This window comes from Fringilla coelebs (genome assembly GCF_963513975.1).
Source record: "Fringilla coelebs genome assembly, chromosome: 3".
Classification (NCBI taxonomy): domain Eukaryota; kingdom Metazoa; phylum Chordata; class Aves; order Passeriformes; family Fringillidae; genus Fringilla; species Fringilla coelebs.
In genome coordinates, this window is record NC_140030.1 from 19,508,943 (window position 1) to 19,529,401 (window position 20,459).

A 20,459-nucleotide genomic window follows, 5' to 3' on the forward strand; every position below is an offset into this window, starting at 1 on the left:
AAGGTAAAGGGCGAATTAAATATAAGTTTGGGTATGAATCTGATTACTTTTCCTTTCAACCTGCTATGAATATGGGGATGGGGAGAAATAAATCTCTAATAATAATAATACAAATGCTGATAAAAATCATTGACTTGAATAAAGAACTGAAGCCCAGAAATGTCTGTGACATTTGCAATCATTTGGGTGTTGCTGTTTCCTACTTCTCTCTGGTTGCACATACTTCCTCTTTTGAGTTCTGTGAAAGCATCAATATATCTCAAGCAACATGATGTGATATCTGCTAATAACTGCTGGGCATTTGTGGAAGCCACTGTTCTTTTAGTTTCAGGCAAATGAGGAAAATTCCTGACTTTATTCCAAAGATTCTTCATTGTATTGAAAACAGAGTACAAGACAGATGCAAGTCATAACACTTCTCCAAGTCTTAGTGAGAAAAATTTAAGAGCAGCTTTTTCCAGTTCTATCCAGCAATAAAACACACTGGTTCAGTAAAGAACTTTTACTTTAAAAGACAGGGAAAGTTTTATCCCTGAAACCAATTTGGTATTCATATTTGCTCCACCAGGGAATACTTGTCTGTCTTCTGTGCAAAGGAAAACAGTGAGCTGATTATGTACTCTACTTATGGATGTTGTAGGGTAGTAATTTAGCTCAGTTTTGAATGTTAATTGAACAAAGTGCTTAGAGATACAGTAGAATGTCTCTAATATTTTTTTTATGAGTAGCTCTGTGTTCCAGGAGTCAGAGCATCTCCTGAGACATGGAACTCATCTATGAATTAATACAATTTCTACTATATTATCTTAGAAATTTTTTCTAATATGCCCCAGGTAGTAACTCCCAGCTAGTAAAACAGGCTAAGATCTTTTCTTCCCTCCCCCTGCCAGTTAAATGGGATGACAAACTTCTGATTTAAATTTCATTCACTTCAGCATTGTTTTATTTTATTCCCATAATCCTGCAACATTGCTCATGATTGCTACTTTTACTGTATTGGTACATAAATCTGATATTAAACCTATCTATAGAAAATTGAGCTGTCAAAAATCTATGTGGTAGTATAGTTTGTTGCTGGAGAAAGATGCCTTCTCAGAACATTATTTATTCCATTGGTTTTAGGCATCTATTGCTGTAAGGAATAAAGCACTCAGATTTGCTGGTTTCTATCCACTGGTAATGGGGTTGAGACCAGATGATTAACACAGACTGGACACCTAATTTCTAAATTAATTACTTAGTAAATATCGACTTTAACATTTCCATCATAGTTGGGAATTTAGAGACGTGTAAGAAACAGTCAGTAGCCTAGAAATAAAACAGAAACAATGTTCCAAGAATAATCAGTAGTGAGGAAAGAAAAATAAAGTTCTTACATTTAACTTCCTTTGCCTGCTTGGTTGCCTTGCAGTCCTAGAGATCTATGCAGCTGAATGTAGCCTCTGAGATGCTTCTGCCACTCATACCTCCTGATGTGTAGACTTGCACAATGGATCATGTCTTTGCACTGAAAAAAATATCTGTGGTCCATTTAAACTGGAGGTCGGAGCACCCCCATAAGTGCAACTTGTACAGGGCATCATGACACCTGCTCCAAAAAAAGATTATGGCTTTAGCCCAAATAGCTCTGATTTTGATTCCCTACTGAAAAGTCAGCAGTTTTTCAGTAGGAATGAATCCTTGAAGTGAACATGTAGGCAGCTGTGCACCAAAGGAATATTAGAAAAGCATTTTGGTTCCTCTGTCTGTTTATTATTTAAAATCATGTATCTTTGCTTCAGGCAAAGTCCTGTATGATTTACTGGAACTTAAAACAGCAGTGGATTTTGGCTTATGTCCGTGGAACTTGATAACTTCAAATTTCATAAAAATATTTTACTTAAGAATTTTTTTGTGGTTGAACCATATTAGAATACATATTTGATTTCATTTTGCATGCTACACAAATCTGTTTTGCACTTAATAAATTTACTACAAGGTCTTTAGTTCACATAAGATAATTGCTTCTCTACATGCTTCAACACAAAAGTATCTAAACATTTTGAAGCATTGTTTAAAAAAAAAATACAGTTACATGATACATTTTACATTTTTTCTTTGCAGTCTTTAACTATTCAGCATCCATGGCTCAATAATAGCAATTCAAAGTAAGAGAACTACACTGAAAGATAAATTTCCTGAAGTTCCAAAAATGAGTCAACTGAGTTCCAAGAGGTGTTTTGTATACCTAAGTGAAGAAGTTTTTTAAGATTTCACAGTCTGTCTGTCTATTCCTCCCCTGCTTCCATTTTTTCAGTGCTTTCTCCCATTTCTCAGGCACAGGAAAGAGGAACAGAAATCACCACTTTGCCTCTCATGAGAGTTTGGAGAAAAGTGCTTCCTTCCTAAGATTCACCCTCTCTGCTCTGACAAAGCTTATTGGAGGACACAGGCAAACTATATTAAAAGAAAATCACCCACAGAAGTAAACAGAAAGCAGAAAAGTTGCATTGCCATTATGCACACCTCACTTTGAGCACTGTGACAGAGGAGATACTCAGGTGGGCAGGGAAGTGTTACAAAATACTGACAGCAGTTTGATAGAGGCATTGATGGATATGTACTTAAAAAGAAATTCAGGCAATTTTAAATTCTGCTTAGGCCACTGCAAAAATCAGATTACACATTAAAGGTTTTGTGGAAAAAGCCTACCTTTGTCTGAAGTTGCTTATGAATTAATGTAGTTCAGATATAATACAGGATTTTAGATTAATTGTTGCAAAATTTGGCAGAGCTTAGTCTTCCTCCCATGGAAAATTATTTTTTAAGCTTCAGGCCTACTGGCTCAAGGTTAAGAGTAATTTTGAAATATTTTTTCTAAGATCCTAACCTTAAAAGAATTCAGTCAGATTTCCATACCTTGAGCTTTGGATCAGCACAACCTCAGCCTCCCAGATTTTGATTACAGGCAAAAATAAAACAAAATATTATAGATCAGATTAAGTCCCTGAAATGCTCTGGTAACATCTAAATTTATAACTAAAATTGTCAGGGCTTGTTTTTTATCTCTGAGGCCATCTGGCACAGCCTGGCCATGTTCCCTCTATTAAATGCTCTGGTGTTTTCACAGGCTAGCACAATCATGCCATGCACTGAGAACAGAGCTGAGCTGACTTTAGCTTGATTGTGAATGGGATTTTTTCCACAGATTTTAATCATGTTAGAGCAAAAAATGCCAGAAATTAACAAACCATCAGTATGATTCCAGTCCAGTGCCTAAGTACAGGCTGTACCACTCCTTTATTTATAAGTCACTGATGAGACTTGTTCTAATTTAAATTAACAATACTACCCATTTGCTCAAAATAGTGTTTGTAGATGGGATAGATTTTAGCCTTTTAACCAAGTCTTGAGTTTAAATAAAGGCATAAAGATAATTTGGACATACAGAGACTGTCCTGGCTTTACTCTTTTCTAATCACAAGTGGCTATCTTTGTGATGGGGCCCAATTTTGTAACACTATGTTTGTATGCTTCCTTCCCCAGCCTGCTGTTTATGATTCTGCTTCAGTAAATGGTTGTCTTTTCTTACTCCATATTCAATTCTGCTACACCTTTTTCACCCTAGAAAAATATAAAGGAAAAATATACACAAATACATAATGAGTTTGTAAGACTAAAGCTTAACATATCACAAGAATGTAACAAAGAATATAAAAATGTATGATCTCATTAGAAATTAATATTTGACATTTGAAATGCCTTAAGCATTTCAAATGTCCTCAGCCTGCAATTCCTGAGGGGTGACTGTGGAAGGTATCTACCAGCAGATCTATTTGTGAATCCCACTATTTTCCTATTTTGAGGTGTTTTGTCAGCTGAAATGTGGTGCAAATACTCAAAACATTGATAGAAAAAGATATATATTTGATATATGGTCCACATTCTGAAGGCAATGACAATCTAATATGCATTGACAAAGAAACATGAGCAATGGAGCAAACTGGGAATGCAACATTTTCAAATATCAGGTATATGACTAAGAAATACAAGGTGCTATGGAAGTCCTAAGCAGCCCATATAATAGCTGAGCAACTAGCAATCCATCAGCTTTTCCCAGCCTCTGGCAACTTTCTCAAAAAACTGGCCTTTAGTCCCTGCCTTGAGAGTGTTGCAGAATGTGAAAGAAAGGAAAAAGCAAGTAAGCTAATCGGGATCTTCAAGTTCCTCATTAAAAATATGTTTGGAGAATTATTTCTAAAATACAGTGCTAAATTTCAGAGGATGAATTTATAAGAATTTTTTATCTAACATTCCTTGAGATTGATTTGGGCATGCAGAAGAAAACTGCATGTAGCATGCACAGTAGCATGATATGCATGATATGCTACTGTGTTGCAAAAACAGTAGCATATCAAAAGAATAAAAGAATTTAGAAATTCCATTAAACAAATAAAAAAATTAATTAAAATCAGCATAAGCAACTTTGTATAAGAAATTTGAAAGTGCTAATGAAAAAGTACAATATCCAGCTGCTTTGGAAAAAAAATCAATAATTCTCTTTTTGAATTGCAGAACTTTATTTTGGTAGAAATGAACGATTACCTAATAAATTAGGCCTAATTTAATTTAATTTAAGGTTTTATTACAGTATTTGGGGGAGATATGCTAGTTTATGATCACATGATTCTTAAAACATTGTCTAGATGTCTGACTGTAGTATCAGTTCAGAACTTGCTGGTACAGTTTTCTACTATAACTAGAATGTTAGTATTGAACTTTGTCTATGAGAAAATATTAGGAAAAAAACCTGAATTAATTCCATAATTCTTCATCCTACAGAAAATGTGATGCTTCTAATTGTTCATGCTAATAAACAGAATTGAGAATTGGCTGTAAGAAAGATATTATAATGTTAATGCTGTAATTTGTGACTGTTAAAACCTCAGCAAATACAATGAGCTGAAAATAAAAAAAGAAAGCTGAGAATTAAATGAAACATTTTCAATAAATGCCTGTTCAAAAAAGAAAACTTGTAAAATTATTTTCTTGAAATCAAATTGTTATAAAATTGAGCTTATGTATGTTAAAAAATACAATAATAGCTATAAAGATTTTTTTTAAAATAATGAAAAATATTTCTCGCATTTGTTAAATACTGTTTTACCAGGAGTTAGCATGCCTCAATTCAAACAGCACTGGAATCCTAAACAACACCAGAATTACAAACAGAGTCTGAACCATTCAAATTAATTTCTCTATGGCTAACACTTAGAAACAAGAAATCCTCCTGGCAGGATTAAATCACCTGCATCAGGCACTTTATTGTGCCCAAGCTTTAGGTGGACAGAGAACATCCCTTTGAAGTAAATGCCCCACTGCAGTTTGAAAAGACAGCTCAAGACTCGAAGGAGAGAATTTAGATGACTAAACTTTAGCACTGAGTTTATGTAAAAACACTCCTCACTTAAGACCTTTTAAAAGCACCAACCTCTTTTCGTTAGGCTACAGTAACTTTAGGTTGTAACTTTATCAGGACACCTTACAAGACTCCTAAAATTTAGGGAGAACTTTGATGAATTCACTCCTTATCCATGGAATCTACTTAAGATATTCTACTTGTTCAATTTTGATTGCTTTATTTTCTTGATGCTCCCTCAAAAGTACAAGCGAGTGAGAAAAACTGAAGCTTCAATCACAAAAACCAACAATATCTGGTATCACTTACAGGGAATATGCTCTAAGATTAAATGTCTTCTTTTTTAAATCATTTTTTCAATAGCAGAAAGTATTATCTATTATGTGCATTTAAGATTATGATTTCAGAAGGAAGTTTAGGCATATGTGAAAAGTAAAACGATATTTTTTCCTCAGCAAGGACAAAATCCACTTTTCTCGAATAAGAGTCAAGGTTAAAGCTAAAGGAAAAACAAAGGCAGATGTCCCAGAAAAATATTTATGTTTTGTTATGTTCATCTTATCTTGGAAGCATGTTCCTCCAAATAAAAGCTCTTCCCAAGCCTATGGAGCATTACATCAAGGATAGGTGTCAAGTCAATCTATTAATAAATAAATGAATGGGTCATGGAAGCCTTATTAAAAGATAAGAAAACCCTATGGCAAGTTTCTTAAAACTAAGTGTCTATAGTAAGGCTTAGCTGAGTCTGAAGCTCTTCACAGTTGATAGTTAAATACACTTAAAATTACCTTCCAAATACACTGGGGCTACTGAGTATTCTTAGAGCCAAGTGTGTGCTTAGCCATGTTCCTAGATCTGAAATAGAGTATTTAGTGTTTTGCAAGAGCTAAACTTTCAGGCCTTGAAAGAGTTCAACCACAGAACTACAATTTTTCAAAGATAAAGGAGGAAGATGAAAGTTCAATTCCTACAGCAGTTGTCTTCAATTATTACTTCTTTTCTACAGTGAAGACTGTAGTAATTGTCTGTATGCCCAACACTTTTCAAAACAGACTTAGAGGCCAAATTTTGGACATACACTTTTCAAATGTTACTCCACTTTACTATGTAATAAGGGGTAGAATGTATCATCATGAGAGCAGAATTCAAAATGATTCTACAAATATTACTGAATGAATATTCACTCGAAATTTTAGATCAATGGTGAAGATAACAAGCTTTGACTTAATATTTTTTAACTCATAGATTCAAAATATTTATCAGGTTGTGAAAACTCTTAACATTACAGATAACACAACTATAGGCTTCTTATAAAATCACCAAGTTGCAATATCGTGAAGGAAATAACTACTTTTGTTAAGAAAATAATTTATTTTCCATAGTCACAACATATAATCTAGTATCAGTTACTGTACATATATTTTCTTGCAATACTCTGACTGTCTATGAATACTGGATCCACAGATGCCACTTTTGCTGCTATAAAGGAGTGAATACAGTGTAAAACTGCCGTCAGATCCTGAAATTCAAGTTCCTGAAAGAAGTAAGAGAAAAAAAGAAAAAAAAAATTCAATTCAGGCTTATAAACATTTTACATTAATAAAGAGCATACTAGTTAGAAAACAATAATGGCCTTAACATGAAAATTTATTTTTTATAGGAAACTGTAAAATGAAAATTGTTAAGAATAAAATCTGTATATCCACATTCACTGACAGTGCTATGTGTCAATTTACTTTTCAGTCTGTGATACTTTATTGTTTACATTGTACTCAGCTTGTACAATGAAATCAGTCAACTTGAAAGAACATTCAAATATTGCAACATAGAAAAATTCAGGTTGGAAAAGATCACTGAGTCCACTATTAACCCAGCACTGCCAAGTCTACCAGTAAACCATGCCACTAAGTGCCACTCTACACTTGACATATTTCCTGGGATGGTGACTCACCCACTTCCCTACGTAGCCTGTTCCAAAGCTTTTGGTGTTCTGTTCCACTTTTGGCGTAGACATTTTTTCCTAATATCCAGTCTAAACTTCCCCCGGCACAAGCTGAGCCCATTTCCTTTCATCCTATCCCTTGTAACTTGTTTGAGGCAGTTATGGAAAGTGGTAAGACCTTTCCTGAGACTCCTTTTCTCCTAGCTAAAAATCCCCAGCTCCTTTAGCTACTCCTCAAATGTCATGCCCATCCAATCCTTCACCAGTTTCATTGCCTTCCTTAAGGTGAAGGGTCCAGAACTGGACACAGCACTCGAGGTGCAGCCTCACCAGTGCTGAGTGCAGGGGGACAATCCCTGCCCTGCTCCTGCTGGCCACACCATTGCTGATACAGGCCAGGATGCCATTGCCTTCTTGGCCACCTGAGTACAATGGTTCATGCACAGCTGCTGTCAACCAGCACCCCTATCCCACCAGGCACCCTTTCCCCTGGTCCTTTCCCACCAGGCACCTTGCCAGCCTGCAGAAAAAATTCCCAAAAAGTAACAAAGCTGGTGAAGTAGAGGGTGCTCCATGGCAGAGCAGGTAACACCCCTGAGAGGATTGAAACTGATGGAGGAGCCATAGTGGAGTAGAGGAAAGTGTGAGTGTGTTTGAGCCCATGACATCTTTGTCCTAAATTTTGGGGGCAAAAAGTTCCTGTTTTTTCCATTTTAACTGACACTTGAGGAGCAAATATGGGAGGAAGTTTCTTAAAATACATTTTATTGACAGCAGATGTTGACTTTAAATATTAATATAAATTAATATAAACACTTCCAGGAAAAAACCCTAAAATGCCACTATTTAAATCTCCTTATCTAAGTTTAATAAAACTAAAGTTATATACACAATCATGATTATTAATGAAATATGAAATATATGAAATATGAAGTATATACCTCAATACATAAGTTTTAGCTCAATCAAATGTTTAACATCTACTGAAATTCCATCTTCAAAACCAAGGAATTAGAAAATATAAACATTCCCATTAATGTTAGATTTGCTCCAAAATCAACTGAAATCACCCAACAATTTCACCTTAGGTTCTGATATTCAACATACTGACCAAACACAGCCAAACAAACTGAGAGAAGGGAGCCCTTCACAGAGTTCCCATTTCTCTACTCCAGCTTTATGCACTTCCAATCTACAAATGTTTATGGAAATAAGCAAACAGAGGGAACCTAACACAGACTGTGGGCAAGGTTTCAGACTGTTCTAACAACATTATTTGGAGAGCTTTGGGATTAGAAAAGGACAAAGACAGGAACATCTCATCACTGTGAATCAGTCTTTCCCAGTGTCCCAACTGCAGATCCTCTCTGTTTCCATCACAGTTCAGAGCATGGATCAAACTGCAGTAGCCCCTCCTCTGTATCTGAGAGAAGTTGTCTAATCTGTTGTGAATAACCTTTTGAATAGTAATATGCTCTTGTTTCTGTAAGATATAATCTGCATAGAGGTGGAAGACTAGCAGTAACACTAAACCTTTGTTTTATGTGACAACAGCACTACTTTCCGCAGTCCATACTGCAAGTCCCCTATTTCTAGATTATTCTCAAGAGTGGTGCCAATTTTGAAAGTTATTACAGAGCTGAAAAGCAAACTGTGTGGCATATATAAGTACTCCCCATGCAGTTTACCAGTTGGTCCTCTTGTCTCTTCACTATTTTATGTTAGGTTTGTGCAAGGATGAGCAATGGATCATAAAACAGGAGCAGAGCTCTGGAGATCTTGTATTACAGGCCTCAGTTAGATGCGGCCACCCACGGTGGCATCAGAAAAGTGGGGCTCATCTAAGGCCTCGTGCACCAGAAGCTTCTAGAAATGCAGCTTATCACAGTAGTATTTGATGAAGAAGCCCACTAATGGGGTAAGGCTGTGGAGCTTTGTGTCTGAAGGAGGTTTGATGCCTGTTCTGGCTGCCTTTGCAATCCCACAGCTGGCTAGTCAGGTGTAGGTAATGAGGAATAGTCACACATACCTAAGCACAAGCTGGGGTAAGGATTTGCTTACATGTGGGTTACAACAGGGAAAGGGGAAGAGGACTGGGGGTTAATTTGAAAATATGGATTTAGTAAAAGATAAGGGTGGCTTTCTGACTTAGGAAAATGTAGCTGTTGCATAGCATGGCATTGCATGAAGACTGGGACACAATATGTCACTTTGCTATCTTGAATATAGTTTTATAGATGGAAATGCATCCTCTTTATCTTTGGAATATAATATGAATTCTTCCTAGAAAATAACACCAATGACACTTCTTTCAAACAAATACATTGCTCTGATAGTTTATTTTTTTAAAGTAACCTTTCTCTCTGTAGTCAGTCAGGCAGATGAGTAACTGATCATTTTATTTGTGCTGTACCATCTAACAGCACCCTTATGTTTGCTTTCCTTATCTGAGTTTGCTGCTTTTTTCTTTAATTGAGATTGTCAGTTTTTAAGGAGAATCTGTGCATGTCTAATATTTCAATAACCAAAGCTCTTTCAGTTTACTGTATGTTCTGTAATAAGTAGATTAAGTACAACAAAGGCACTGGAAAGAAGACACTGAGAAGAACACAAAAGATTGGATTAAAGCAGTGGGAGGACAAGACTGCAAAACTTCCTGCTGGTACTGAAAATACAAAAAATGAGCACACTGCACTGACCACCTTCACTGTGTGTGCACAGCCAAAGAAGAAAAATATATGTTCTTATTTCATCCACTCACTAGGAGAGTTGGATTTATTACAAATCATAAAGAGCTTGACAGGCCTGTTGCATTATTACCATGCATGCAATTTTATTGAGAGCTTCTGAGAGCTGTTGAATCACTGTTTGAACAAGACCTGAGCCTGCATCACATGAAAGGCAAATAATGGAGATGCTGACAGACAGTGTTATTGTGCCCTGTGCATTTCATTACTTTAAGGACACTGGTAAGTGTATGTTATTTGTTGACCAGAGCAGAAGTGTTACCACTGGATTGTTCAAGATATGTTTTCCAATCAGACTGATTTTTTTAGTTGTTGTGGGATTTTGTTGTTTTTGTTTGTTTGTTTGTTGGTCTGGTGGGGTTTGGGTTGGGTTTTTTTTCAGGTTAAAAGCCCAAATAAAGATATTCAGGTTTTAGCTGCAGACAACATCAGAGTCAAAATGGAAACCAGAATTCTAAATTTGATTCTATCTCTCAGCAAATATAGCAGGGCTTGGTTGCCATATCATGGATGAGAAGAAAATGTAGGGTTCTTAAGTTATCTTCTTGTAATAGACAAATTTATGAGATCAGCAACATCTAGCTGAGACTTCAGTATGGCTCACAATACTCTATTGACCACAATGGTTTCTTATCTTTTTTCAATAAATATTTAAGACTAAGTAAGATGAAAAGAAGAGGGAAATGCTCAATTCAAATAGGCTTGGTAAAAAAATCTTATTTTTCAGATATATAGCTACAGTTTAGCAAAGGGAAATAAAGCATCCATACAAACCTGAAAGTGTTAATCTTATTTTTTTTCTTTTTTTATGAGAAACCTTGAAATTTTGGGTAAAGAATATCTACTATTACTAAGATTCCTTGTAATTTCTCAATACTAAAGGCGGGGTAAGTTCAGGGAAGTACTGAAGTGGGAAACTATAAGAAGTTGTAGGGAATATGAAGAACCCGAAGGAGAAAAAACTGACAGGAATCTTTTCTTTATTACCATCTGTCATGGTTTGACCCGGAAGAGAGGTTTTTTTTTGGAAAGTTATGGTCAAACCAATCAGTGGCCAGATGTGAAATTGGCATTTGGTGTGGCCACTGAGGATTTGGGTACGCCTCCGAGAACACACTCAGTGGGTTAAAAAGCAGAGGATTTAGAGAAGACCTTCCTTTTTGGAGTCCGGCTGGTGAGTTGCTCTGACCTCTCCCCTGCCCAGCGGCGTCTGGGCGGGGGAGGGGAGGCCATGCGGCCTAAGAAGGGAGGCCGGAGCCCCGGCAAGGTGCAGGGGTGGAGGAGTCCTGGGATGGTTTGGGCAGCCCCCCTGGGAGAGAGAATGACAGAGACTGTGCAGGCTGAAATTTGTTATCTTGTGCTGGGAGCACAGCCAGGAGGAGAAAGTGGGGGGGGCGGCAGGTGCCCAGCTGCCAGCAGACCGGGCCGAGCTTTTAACCTTTTTTTTTTTTTTGTGAATTTTTGGAAGCTGTAAAAACACTGATCCTCCCTAGCTGAGGAGTGAGAGGGGAAAGAGGATGGGAAAGAAGAAGAAGTTTGATTGGGTGAAGGAATGCTTGCAGATGAGAGTGCCCTAGGTGGAGGAGATGATTGGAGTGGCTTTGGCTGGACTTTTCTCTTACACAGCCACGGGCGAAACCAAGTTCTTCTGATAATACAGAGACTGCTCCTTGGGGGAGGCGGTTGGCTAGAAGCCAGGAGTGACAAGGCCGCGAGGAGAAGCGGAGAGAACAGAGACTGAGGGGGAGGGTGTGGTGGAGCCCTCTGCCTCCAGCGAAGGATCTCTGTTCCTGAGAACCCCAGGCCCCAGGGGAGATAATATGGGGGGGACAGGTGTCCCAAATGGTGAGAGGCGGCCACTTCTTGGAACTGGGCAAAGCATTCTTAAAAGGACCTAAGGAGCAGTTTGGATCCATGGACAGTGGTGAGAGCACTGAACATGGAAGGAAGACGGTCACCGCTACAGATTTTCTTCGGGCGGCTGCAGTGTGTGACATGGAAGCACTGGGGACTTTGCAGTGTTTTCCTGGGGAGGCCCATGGTGTGAGAGGAAGACTCCTCTCTCCTGATGAACTGGGGAGAGTGTGTGTGAAGGAGGGTATTGGACTGAGAATTGATGTGTTAGAGGGGATTTGTTTGTTGGAGAGGTGGGGGGAGGAGAAGTGTTTTTGAAGATGTTCTATTGTGGATTGTTGTGTGTAGTTTTTTTCCTTTTCCCTTTTGTGTCTATGTAGATTAATAAAATGTTGTTTTTTTTTCCCTCCATTCCCAAGTTGGAGCCTGTTTTGTTCTGTTCCTGGGTCACATCTCACGGTAACCATTTTGGATATCCACCTTTCATGGGGGCGCTGGCACTGTGCCAGGGTCAACCCATGACACCATCTTTCAAAACTTTTTAAATGGGGGAATATACCATTCACCTAAAACTAAAATGCGCAGGAAGAAGCACTTGGCTTAAAATTTAGAAGCCAAAATAGAAGAAGAAACATCACATCTAGCTAGTAAACAAGACACAAAAATAGAATTCCCAAGTGTGATTCTTTTTACTCCCAAGAATTCATAATAATATAGAATTAGACATAGTTTGGAAAACTCTTTTGCAACCTTGACTTTCTGTTTTCCACCAAGGGAATGTAAGTCATCTGCATTAAGCTTCTTTTGTGCATAGTGGCTCATTTACCCAGGAAAAATAAAACTTCTATTATTTGATAACTTTTTTTTTTCTTGTTATTGGCTGCATTTCACCATATAGCACCATCTGGCCCTATGAAATCTCTTTCAGTGCAATAAGCAGAGGCAAATACTGGATTGTACTCTGGGTATTAGTGCTGGGCATTTTCTAGCCAGCATGGAACTCTCAGGTCTAAGAAATCACACCATTTGAGTGGTGGGCATGCAGTTGATGATATGTACCAGTTATCAGAAATGGAGAGGCTGCACAGCTGTGCCCCAGCCCCATTAAAGGTGAAATCCTAGTGGGTACATTGCACTTTGCAGAGGCACTTGTAAAAGGTGTAATCGCTGAAATTCTGATCAATCCTCAGCTACTTAGTATCAGCCTTTCCTCTGGCCTTTAATGAGCTTTTTCTGGGATCTTCCAATACTTGCAACACATATGTACTTTTAGGTACATAGATATTAAGAATTCTGTATGAACCAATCCCGTATCAACTTCCATCTGATACTTTCAAGGAGAATTTTGCCAACTACAAGATGTTTTCATTAGAGCTATGTAAAAGAATAATTTTTAGTGTTTTAACAAATCTGTCTCTTGAACAAAATTTACAGCAAAATTATCATAAGGACTCGCTTATAATAATTTTACAGATAAACAAATTTTCATAAAAATGCTAAAATTTACAATTTTTCTATCTAAGAGTAAAACTGGGTAAAACCAATTAAAACAATCTAATTTGCACAAAAATAAAATAAAATTTTAAAAATCAGATTGTTTACTACAACAGAAAGAGGAATTATACAGTATTAAAGCAATAGAATTCCATTACAAGCAATGGAATTGCAGCCCTTGGCTAATCACACACAGGGTCTATCTAATGATTTAATGCACAGAGATACACAAATAGTTTATGCATGAGTACAGTCTTCCTGTCTGACCTGAAACCAGTTATGTAAGCTCTCAGCAACAGATGATCACGTCTAAAATGAAGACAGCAGTCCTTTTCTGTCTCCAAGGACTACTGTGAGAAATGAAGTGGAAATAGCCTGCTACTAGATGAATTATTATACATTGTACCTTTTGTAACAGATATTATAATGTCTTTTACAGTAGAGCCAAGAGGCAACACAGGTCAAGCTTGCTGATGAAATCCTGAATAATTTACTAAAACAGATGTATAAAGAAAGATATATTGCATGTACTGTAGCTTTGTGACAAATAAGGAAGGTTATGGACTTCCTTACAATTATTTTAAACATTAGAAGGATAGGATATAACTTTTGTGTATGGTCAGTATAGAAAAATATTACTTTATAAGTGACTTTAACCTGTGCAACTCCATGTGAGAGTATTTGAAAACTTTCATAGGTCTTCAGATACTTTTCTCTTGTTTCACTGGCTTTTGTCAAACAAAACCCCATTGAACCACAGTCTTATCTTCCTTTTCTATGTCATATCACGCCAAAGTTCTCCTCCTTCTTTTTAAAAACCACATAACTGAAAAACTGTCTGTTTTTTTTAATTCAAAAGCAAGCTTGGGATCAAATTTTATTTTTACTTTATCTTTTTTAAACACAATTTTTAGACATTTTATCTACTATAGTTTGACAGAATAACTCCAGAGAAACTATCTTTCTGAAAAAGTAAAATACTATGATAACGCAACTTAATATCTGGCTTGTAGAAATAGTGCAATAATTCTATGGGTATTACGTTGCTTCCATTTACTATGGAGTTTCGAAAGAATTGGCAAAAAAAGATAAGCTGTGATGTGTTCACCATATGTATATCCCAGTAAATGGGATTTCTGATGCCTTGACAATAATTTTATGTCATATTTAACTAAATTGAAAATGAGGATGATGCTTACCTTTGTTTCAATTTGTTTGGTGTCTATATTTTGAAAAAGAAGCTTTACTCTTGTTTTCCCATCATCTGATGAGCCTTTGAGCTGAGAGAATTTAAACCTCCACAGCACATTCTAAAGAAAAAGAAATTTGATTAAGGACTTTGCTACATGGTTTTACCTAGAACTATAGAATGATAATCAATATATGTGTACTAAAATAAAGCACTACAGCAGTAATGTGGTGCATGGTAACAGGCTCTTTGCAGAACAGGTAACATTTCTGTACTCTTTGTGAAAGCAAAATATGCAATATTAAAATTCGTTCATTAAACTATTTTGAAATTCTCTGAGACATAAATGTTTCAATAGCCTACATCACATAAAGTTGGCAAAAGCTTAATTCCATAAAGATCCATTTGTATCAGTTTCAGTAGGAATACAATTCCATGCCATATCTTGATCTTTCATATTTCAGTTGGTTAATTTGCATAACTTAGATAATTGGGACTTACACAGATACTGCAAAGTTGAACTTACTGATGTGTGAAATGTGGTTTGAAGTTCACAAAAAAAGCCATAGAAATGCAAAAATATCATTATTGAACATAGTCTCAGAAACCACAAAAATGTGTCCTGTATTACATAATGCTTTGTAAAGTATATGACTTCTAAGCTTCTTGGTCTCCCACAGGTTTATCCATGGCATCTTAGTAGTGCTGTCAAACTCTAGATTGACAGATATGCTTTAATATTTATGAAAATATTTTGTAAAAACAAAAATTGGGAAATTATTTTTGAAATCAAGGTTATTTTCTGTATTTATCTGAATGTCTTCAATTCATCACCTGAAAATGCATAATTTAAAAAAACCCTACAAGGTAACAACTTACACCTGGACTTCCTGTTGATGTTTCCTTTAATACCTATAATCTTAATGAAAATTCTCTGCACATGTTGAAGTGTGCTTCAGTTCCTGGAGACTGCAGAAGAAACACAATTTAAATACTTGGGAGCTTATTTCAAAAGCACACATGGAAAAAAGTTTGCTCTGTTCCATTTTCCAACATGTCTCTTCTCCAAATATTTTTGTTAAATAGACCAATGCTACTAGTGGGCTTCAGAACCCTATTCATAGTTTAAAATGGAATGTCCTATAAAAAAACCTATCTCCTGGTTCCCTGCAGACATTAATGTCACTGAGTTCTTAGAGAGATATAACAAGTGAAGAAAAACTGAAGTATGCTACAGCACTGTGATGGTGCTTAAACTTTACAGTCATGAACAGATTTTAAGTGGGTCCAGAGGGCCTAATTAGACCACCTGAAAAGTGTTAAAAGCTTAAATGAATTTGGCTCTAAACAGGATAGATGAACGTTTGCTATGTAATAACTGCTAAGGTGGAGATGAATCAAGAACTTAGGAACAATTTAGTAATAATAAGCATTGCTGGAGTCATCATCTCTCTCAACAGTTGACACTGAGTGAGAAAGATGAAAATTAGAGACCACTGGAAGATGGCAGGAAATGCCCACTTTGGGATCCCTTCATATTGGAGTAGCGGCACTGGAGGCACAGGATGGGGAAAATGAACCAAGCAAGCTGCCAAGATAAAAAGAATCTCTACAATGAGGTAAAAAGCAGATGCAGGCTACAGATGTAGTCCAGTGATGAGCCCAAAAAAGATAAAAGCTGAATGAATTAAGTTCCATCAAGAGCTAGGAATAGAATATGCAGGAAAATAAACTGTTCTAGAAAAGGTCTTTAGAGATATTTTTCTTGTGCTGGAGAGATGAATGAGAACATGGGAGAGGAAAAGCTGGGCAGACACCATAGTCAGGGAAGAAGGGGGAGCAGGTGCTGTTCCTGAAGGATCGCATCCAGTGGGAAGGACCCATGCTGGAGCAGTTCATGAAGAGCTGCAGCCCACGGGAAGGACTCACACTGGGTTCTGGAAGGGTGTCTCCTGTAGAAGGGACTCCATGCTGGAGCAGGAGAAGAGTGTGAGGAGTTCTCCTCCTGAGGAGGAAGGAAGGACAGAGACAACATGTGGTGAACTGACTACAGCCCCCATTTCCAACTCGCCTGTGCTGCTGGAGAGGAGGAGATAAAGAAAATTGGGAAGGAAACAAGTGTGGGGGGAAGGTGCTTTAAGATCTGTTTTTTATTTCTCATTATCATACTCTGATTTGACTGGCAATAAATTAAACTGATTTGCCCAAGTGGAGTCTGTTTTGCCCACAATGGTTACTGATGAGTGACCTCTCCCTGCCTTTATCTGGACCCACAAGCCTTTAGTTGTATTTCCTCTCATTTGCCTGACTCATGAGGAAGCCAGGGTCAACCCCCAACACTCCAAAGCAAAAAGTTTTTGTGCTTTTTATTTCAGAATTTGTAATAATAAGGCCCTTTTAAAATTGTTTTTCAAAGTGTAAAAAAGAATGTTTTTCAATGACTACATGAGCTGGTTGCCCAAAATTTGAGATCCAGATTTAGAGTCATAGAGCAGACAGGGAACTGGCCTTTATTTTAATAATCCTCTTTGAACAGCTGCTGGGGTCTAAGAGCATTCTTTACATCAATAGAAGACTTTATTTTTTTCATTAAATTCGAGAAGATTCTTTAGTAAAATTTCTATGTCCCTAATGAACTGTTAATTGCTTGACCACTTTAAGAATCTTTTTTGCATTGGTAAGAAATATTCTAAAATAGCTATGCATATGGGAAAACACAGTAAACTTCAACTGACAATTGTGGGAAGCAAGACAAGCTGCAGAAGCTGCCCATTAGTGCCTCACTCAGGCTTGAGGATGCAGAGAACATCTCCATCTCTCATACAGACAAAGAATAAATGTACTTGAGCTCTCCGGAATTTTTACTGTTTAGCAATGGAATCAGTCTATCTACTGGTATTCTGTGTTTCTCCTTAGGTAAGCAACAATAATTCATCTAAATCCTCCTCATCATCAATACTGAAGGTAGGTACTGTGACATGAAGTCCTATTAATAGAGTAAGGTTAAAATTTTAAAGGTGAGAGTACATGCAATCATTCTTCACATTTAAAAGAAACCTTTTCTATACATTAGAGAGCTTACTTCTTACAGTTTATTTGTGGTGACATGCAAAATGCATATAATTGTGCGAGAAGCAGGATTCCAGAATGCAGTATCACCTGAGGGAGAGGAGTGTATACAAAAGTATGTTCTGAAATTTTATCCTGCTGCATGGGATGCACACTTCATTAGTCTAAATTTTCATGCAATTTTGATCATTATTTCTCTGCACTAAGATTTTGATAGATTTGAAATTTGGGGGCATTTTGGTCCCAAACCCCCAAAATGCCAACATGCAAAAACTAGATCCTGCATCAGTATTTCAAAATGCAGTGTTCCCTCTTTTCTCAGAATGACTGACTGAATTTAAAAAAAAAATATTTAAGAAGACCAACTTTCTACTGAACAGTTCTATTAATGCAGAAACATTTTTTATATATGTTTTCTTCTACTCCCCCAAAAAAAAGTTAAAATCCACTTAGAATAATATAGATTAAAGTACCACTAAATTATACAGAAAATAGTAGCATTATAGACAGGTCTTGGAAGTCAGCATGTATCATTAACCATTCTCTGCTGGCACTTCCTATATAGCCACTGTTTTACAGTATAAGTGCATGTAATCTTTTAGATTCTGACTTTGAAAAACATTTGCCTTTATTCTGTTTATTTTAGACATGACCTAAATTTCTTATGATGGAAGAATAATTAATCCTATTTTATATTCGTAGCTTCAAAACAAATAGAATCAGGTGACATTTCATTTTTTTCATGACCTGTAATCTTTCATAAATCTTTAAGTTTCTTCATTATAACAAACCGAGTTCTCTGCTAAATATAATTTTCCTTTGCTTTTATTACTTGAAAAGGAAGTTACTTTTTTTATATCTTTCTTCAAAATGCATCTTTACATGCTATACAACTATAATTGCCCCTTTGAAGTCCCAAACTGACTACATTTCAGTAGGGGTAAAAAATAAATAGTACAGGATATTGGAGTAATAAATACTGGACATAAACATAAAGAAAATGCAATAGATGATAACTTCAATAACTATAAAACAATACAGAGTTATATTTTCCTTTTCTTTTGCTCTTACCTTTGTTTTACTGTCAAAACAGGTAAATCCTAGAGCAAAGTCGACTGTGAAACACAGGGTATCCCCTTGGCAACTGCACATATATGTTTTAGACTGAAAAAAAAAGGTATGATCTTTGAGAGGACAACCATCACTGTAAATGATCGTATTAAATAATATTTTATGCAGGCATTTTTGGCTGGGAAGACACTCAGCTGACAGCACTGGTACTGCTTTGTATTACCATGTTTGAAAATGGTCAAAACCTCTTACTGTAAATCAGTGTCTCATCTGTCAGCTAGACATTAACTGCAGGTTTTTTATATTCAAGTCACTCTTCTACAAAATTAATATATTCTTGAAAACCAACCCTTGCAAAACACAATACAGAACAAACAAACCAGATCTGACTACTCTAAACTGCTTAGACCTGAACTATTAATGACTTCTGATATCACCCTAAATGTTCAGTCATTGCAATCTAATTGCAGAAAAGCATTCTCCCTGCTTGACCTCTCCATCTGATTTAAACTTTGTAGAGAATCTTTCTATTTTACAACACTTTTTAATTTAGGTCTGGTGACATGCTGACGCAGTCCTATGCTAAAGTTAGTTAACGTCATTTCATAGTAAGATCTAATAGCTATCACATCTTGGTTAGCACTGATACCTGCCAGACACTGCTATCTATTCACCAATTCCATGAGAAGATTTCAGATTAGAAAGGAAAAATTCTGTTTTATTAACAAAACTCAGAAGTTCTGGTTAAACTTAGGAATAAGCTTTACAGTAAAAAGTCAGTTAACTCTTTCCAGGCATTTTTAAGGCTCACTAACTTAGGTATATGACAGATTCTGGAAAGGCATGAATGAGATTTGGTGTGATATGGAGCAGCCTGATGACATTCACTGTTGACAGACATAATAGCAAAAAGCCCATTTCCTTCAGCACAAGTAGAGACCAGATCCTGTCCCCAGACTTTTCTTGCCACACCTTACCAGCTATTTTTAAGATTTTACCATTGTGCCTTATGACATTTGGACTTTTTTTGTTTCTTCCAAGGAAGCATTACTTCCCTGCCATTGATATATCATAAATCTCAATGTTGCCTCATGCTTAGACATTTGTTTACATGGAAGTTTTGTATCTGGATAGTTTCTTTTAATTAAAAAAAACCAAAAAAACACAAAACAAAATCATTTTACATGCAAGAATTCCCTAGAGGAGACTGAAAGCATTAATAAAAGTTGCTTAAAAATGCAAACTGCCATTTTAAAATTTTTTAGTATAGGCTAAAATTTCTGGATGATTGTAAAGGTTTCCTCACTCCAATATTAATATAAAAAGTTAGTTATACTATAATAAGCATTTTTGAGTTACAGTTATGACATTTTAAAAAGGTTTTTGAAAGGGCTAGGAGTAATATCAGTTTATAAGTGCAGATTAGTATTATAATCATCTCCACAATAATGGAGATGTATAACATTTCTGAATAAATTAATTTGCTCATTGGTGTTCAAAGATCATATTATTTGGCATTTAAAAAGATTTCAGTGATTGATTTTCAATTAGAATGACATTTACATATCCTTACATTTTATTCAGTAATTAAAAGGTGGCATTAAGCACCAGCCATAACTTATTCTCTATTATTCTCCAATTAAAAAGGTCATACTAGCTGAGCACTGACTGAGCAAAACAATTTTTAAAGAGGAT

General features: G+C 36.4%; 1 protein-coding gene across 1 annotated transcript in view; it reads right to left on the reverse strand.

Moving 5' to 3' along the window:
* Positions 1 to 6,800: 6,800 nt before the first annotated feature.
* Positions 6,801 to 20,459, reverse strand: part of SNTG2 (syntrophin gamma 2) — a gene marked incomplete at both ends in the record, with an annotated part of 222,831 nt that continues 209,172 nt past the window's right edge. Inside the window, 3 exons of the mRNA XM_084202591.1 lie at positions 6,801 to 6,932; positions 14,635 to 14,745; positions 18,765 to 18,857. Of these exons, the coding sequence (XP_084058717.1) occupies positions 6,801 to 6,932; positions 14,635 to 14,745; positions 18,765 to 18,857 (336 nt within the window). The remainder of the gene's footprint in view (positions 6,933 to 14,634; positions 14,746 to 18,764; positions 18,858 to 20,459) is intronic.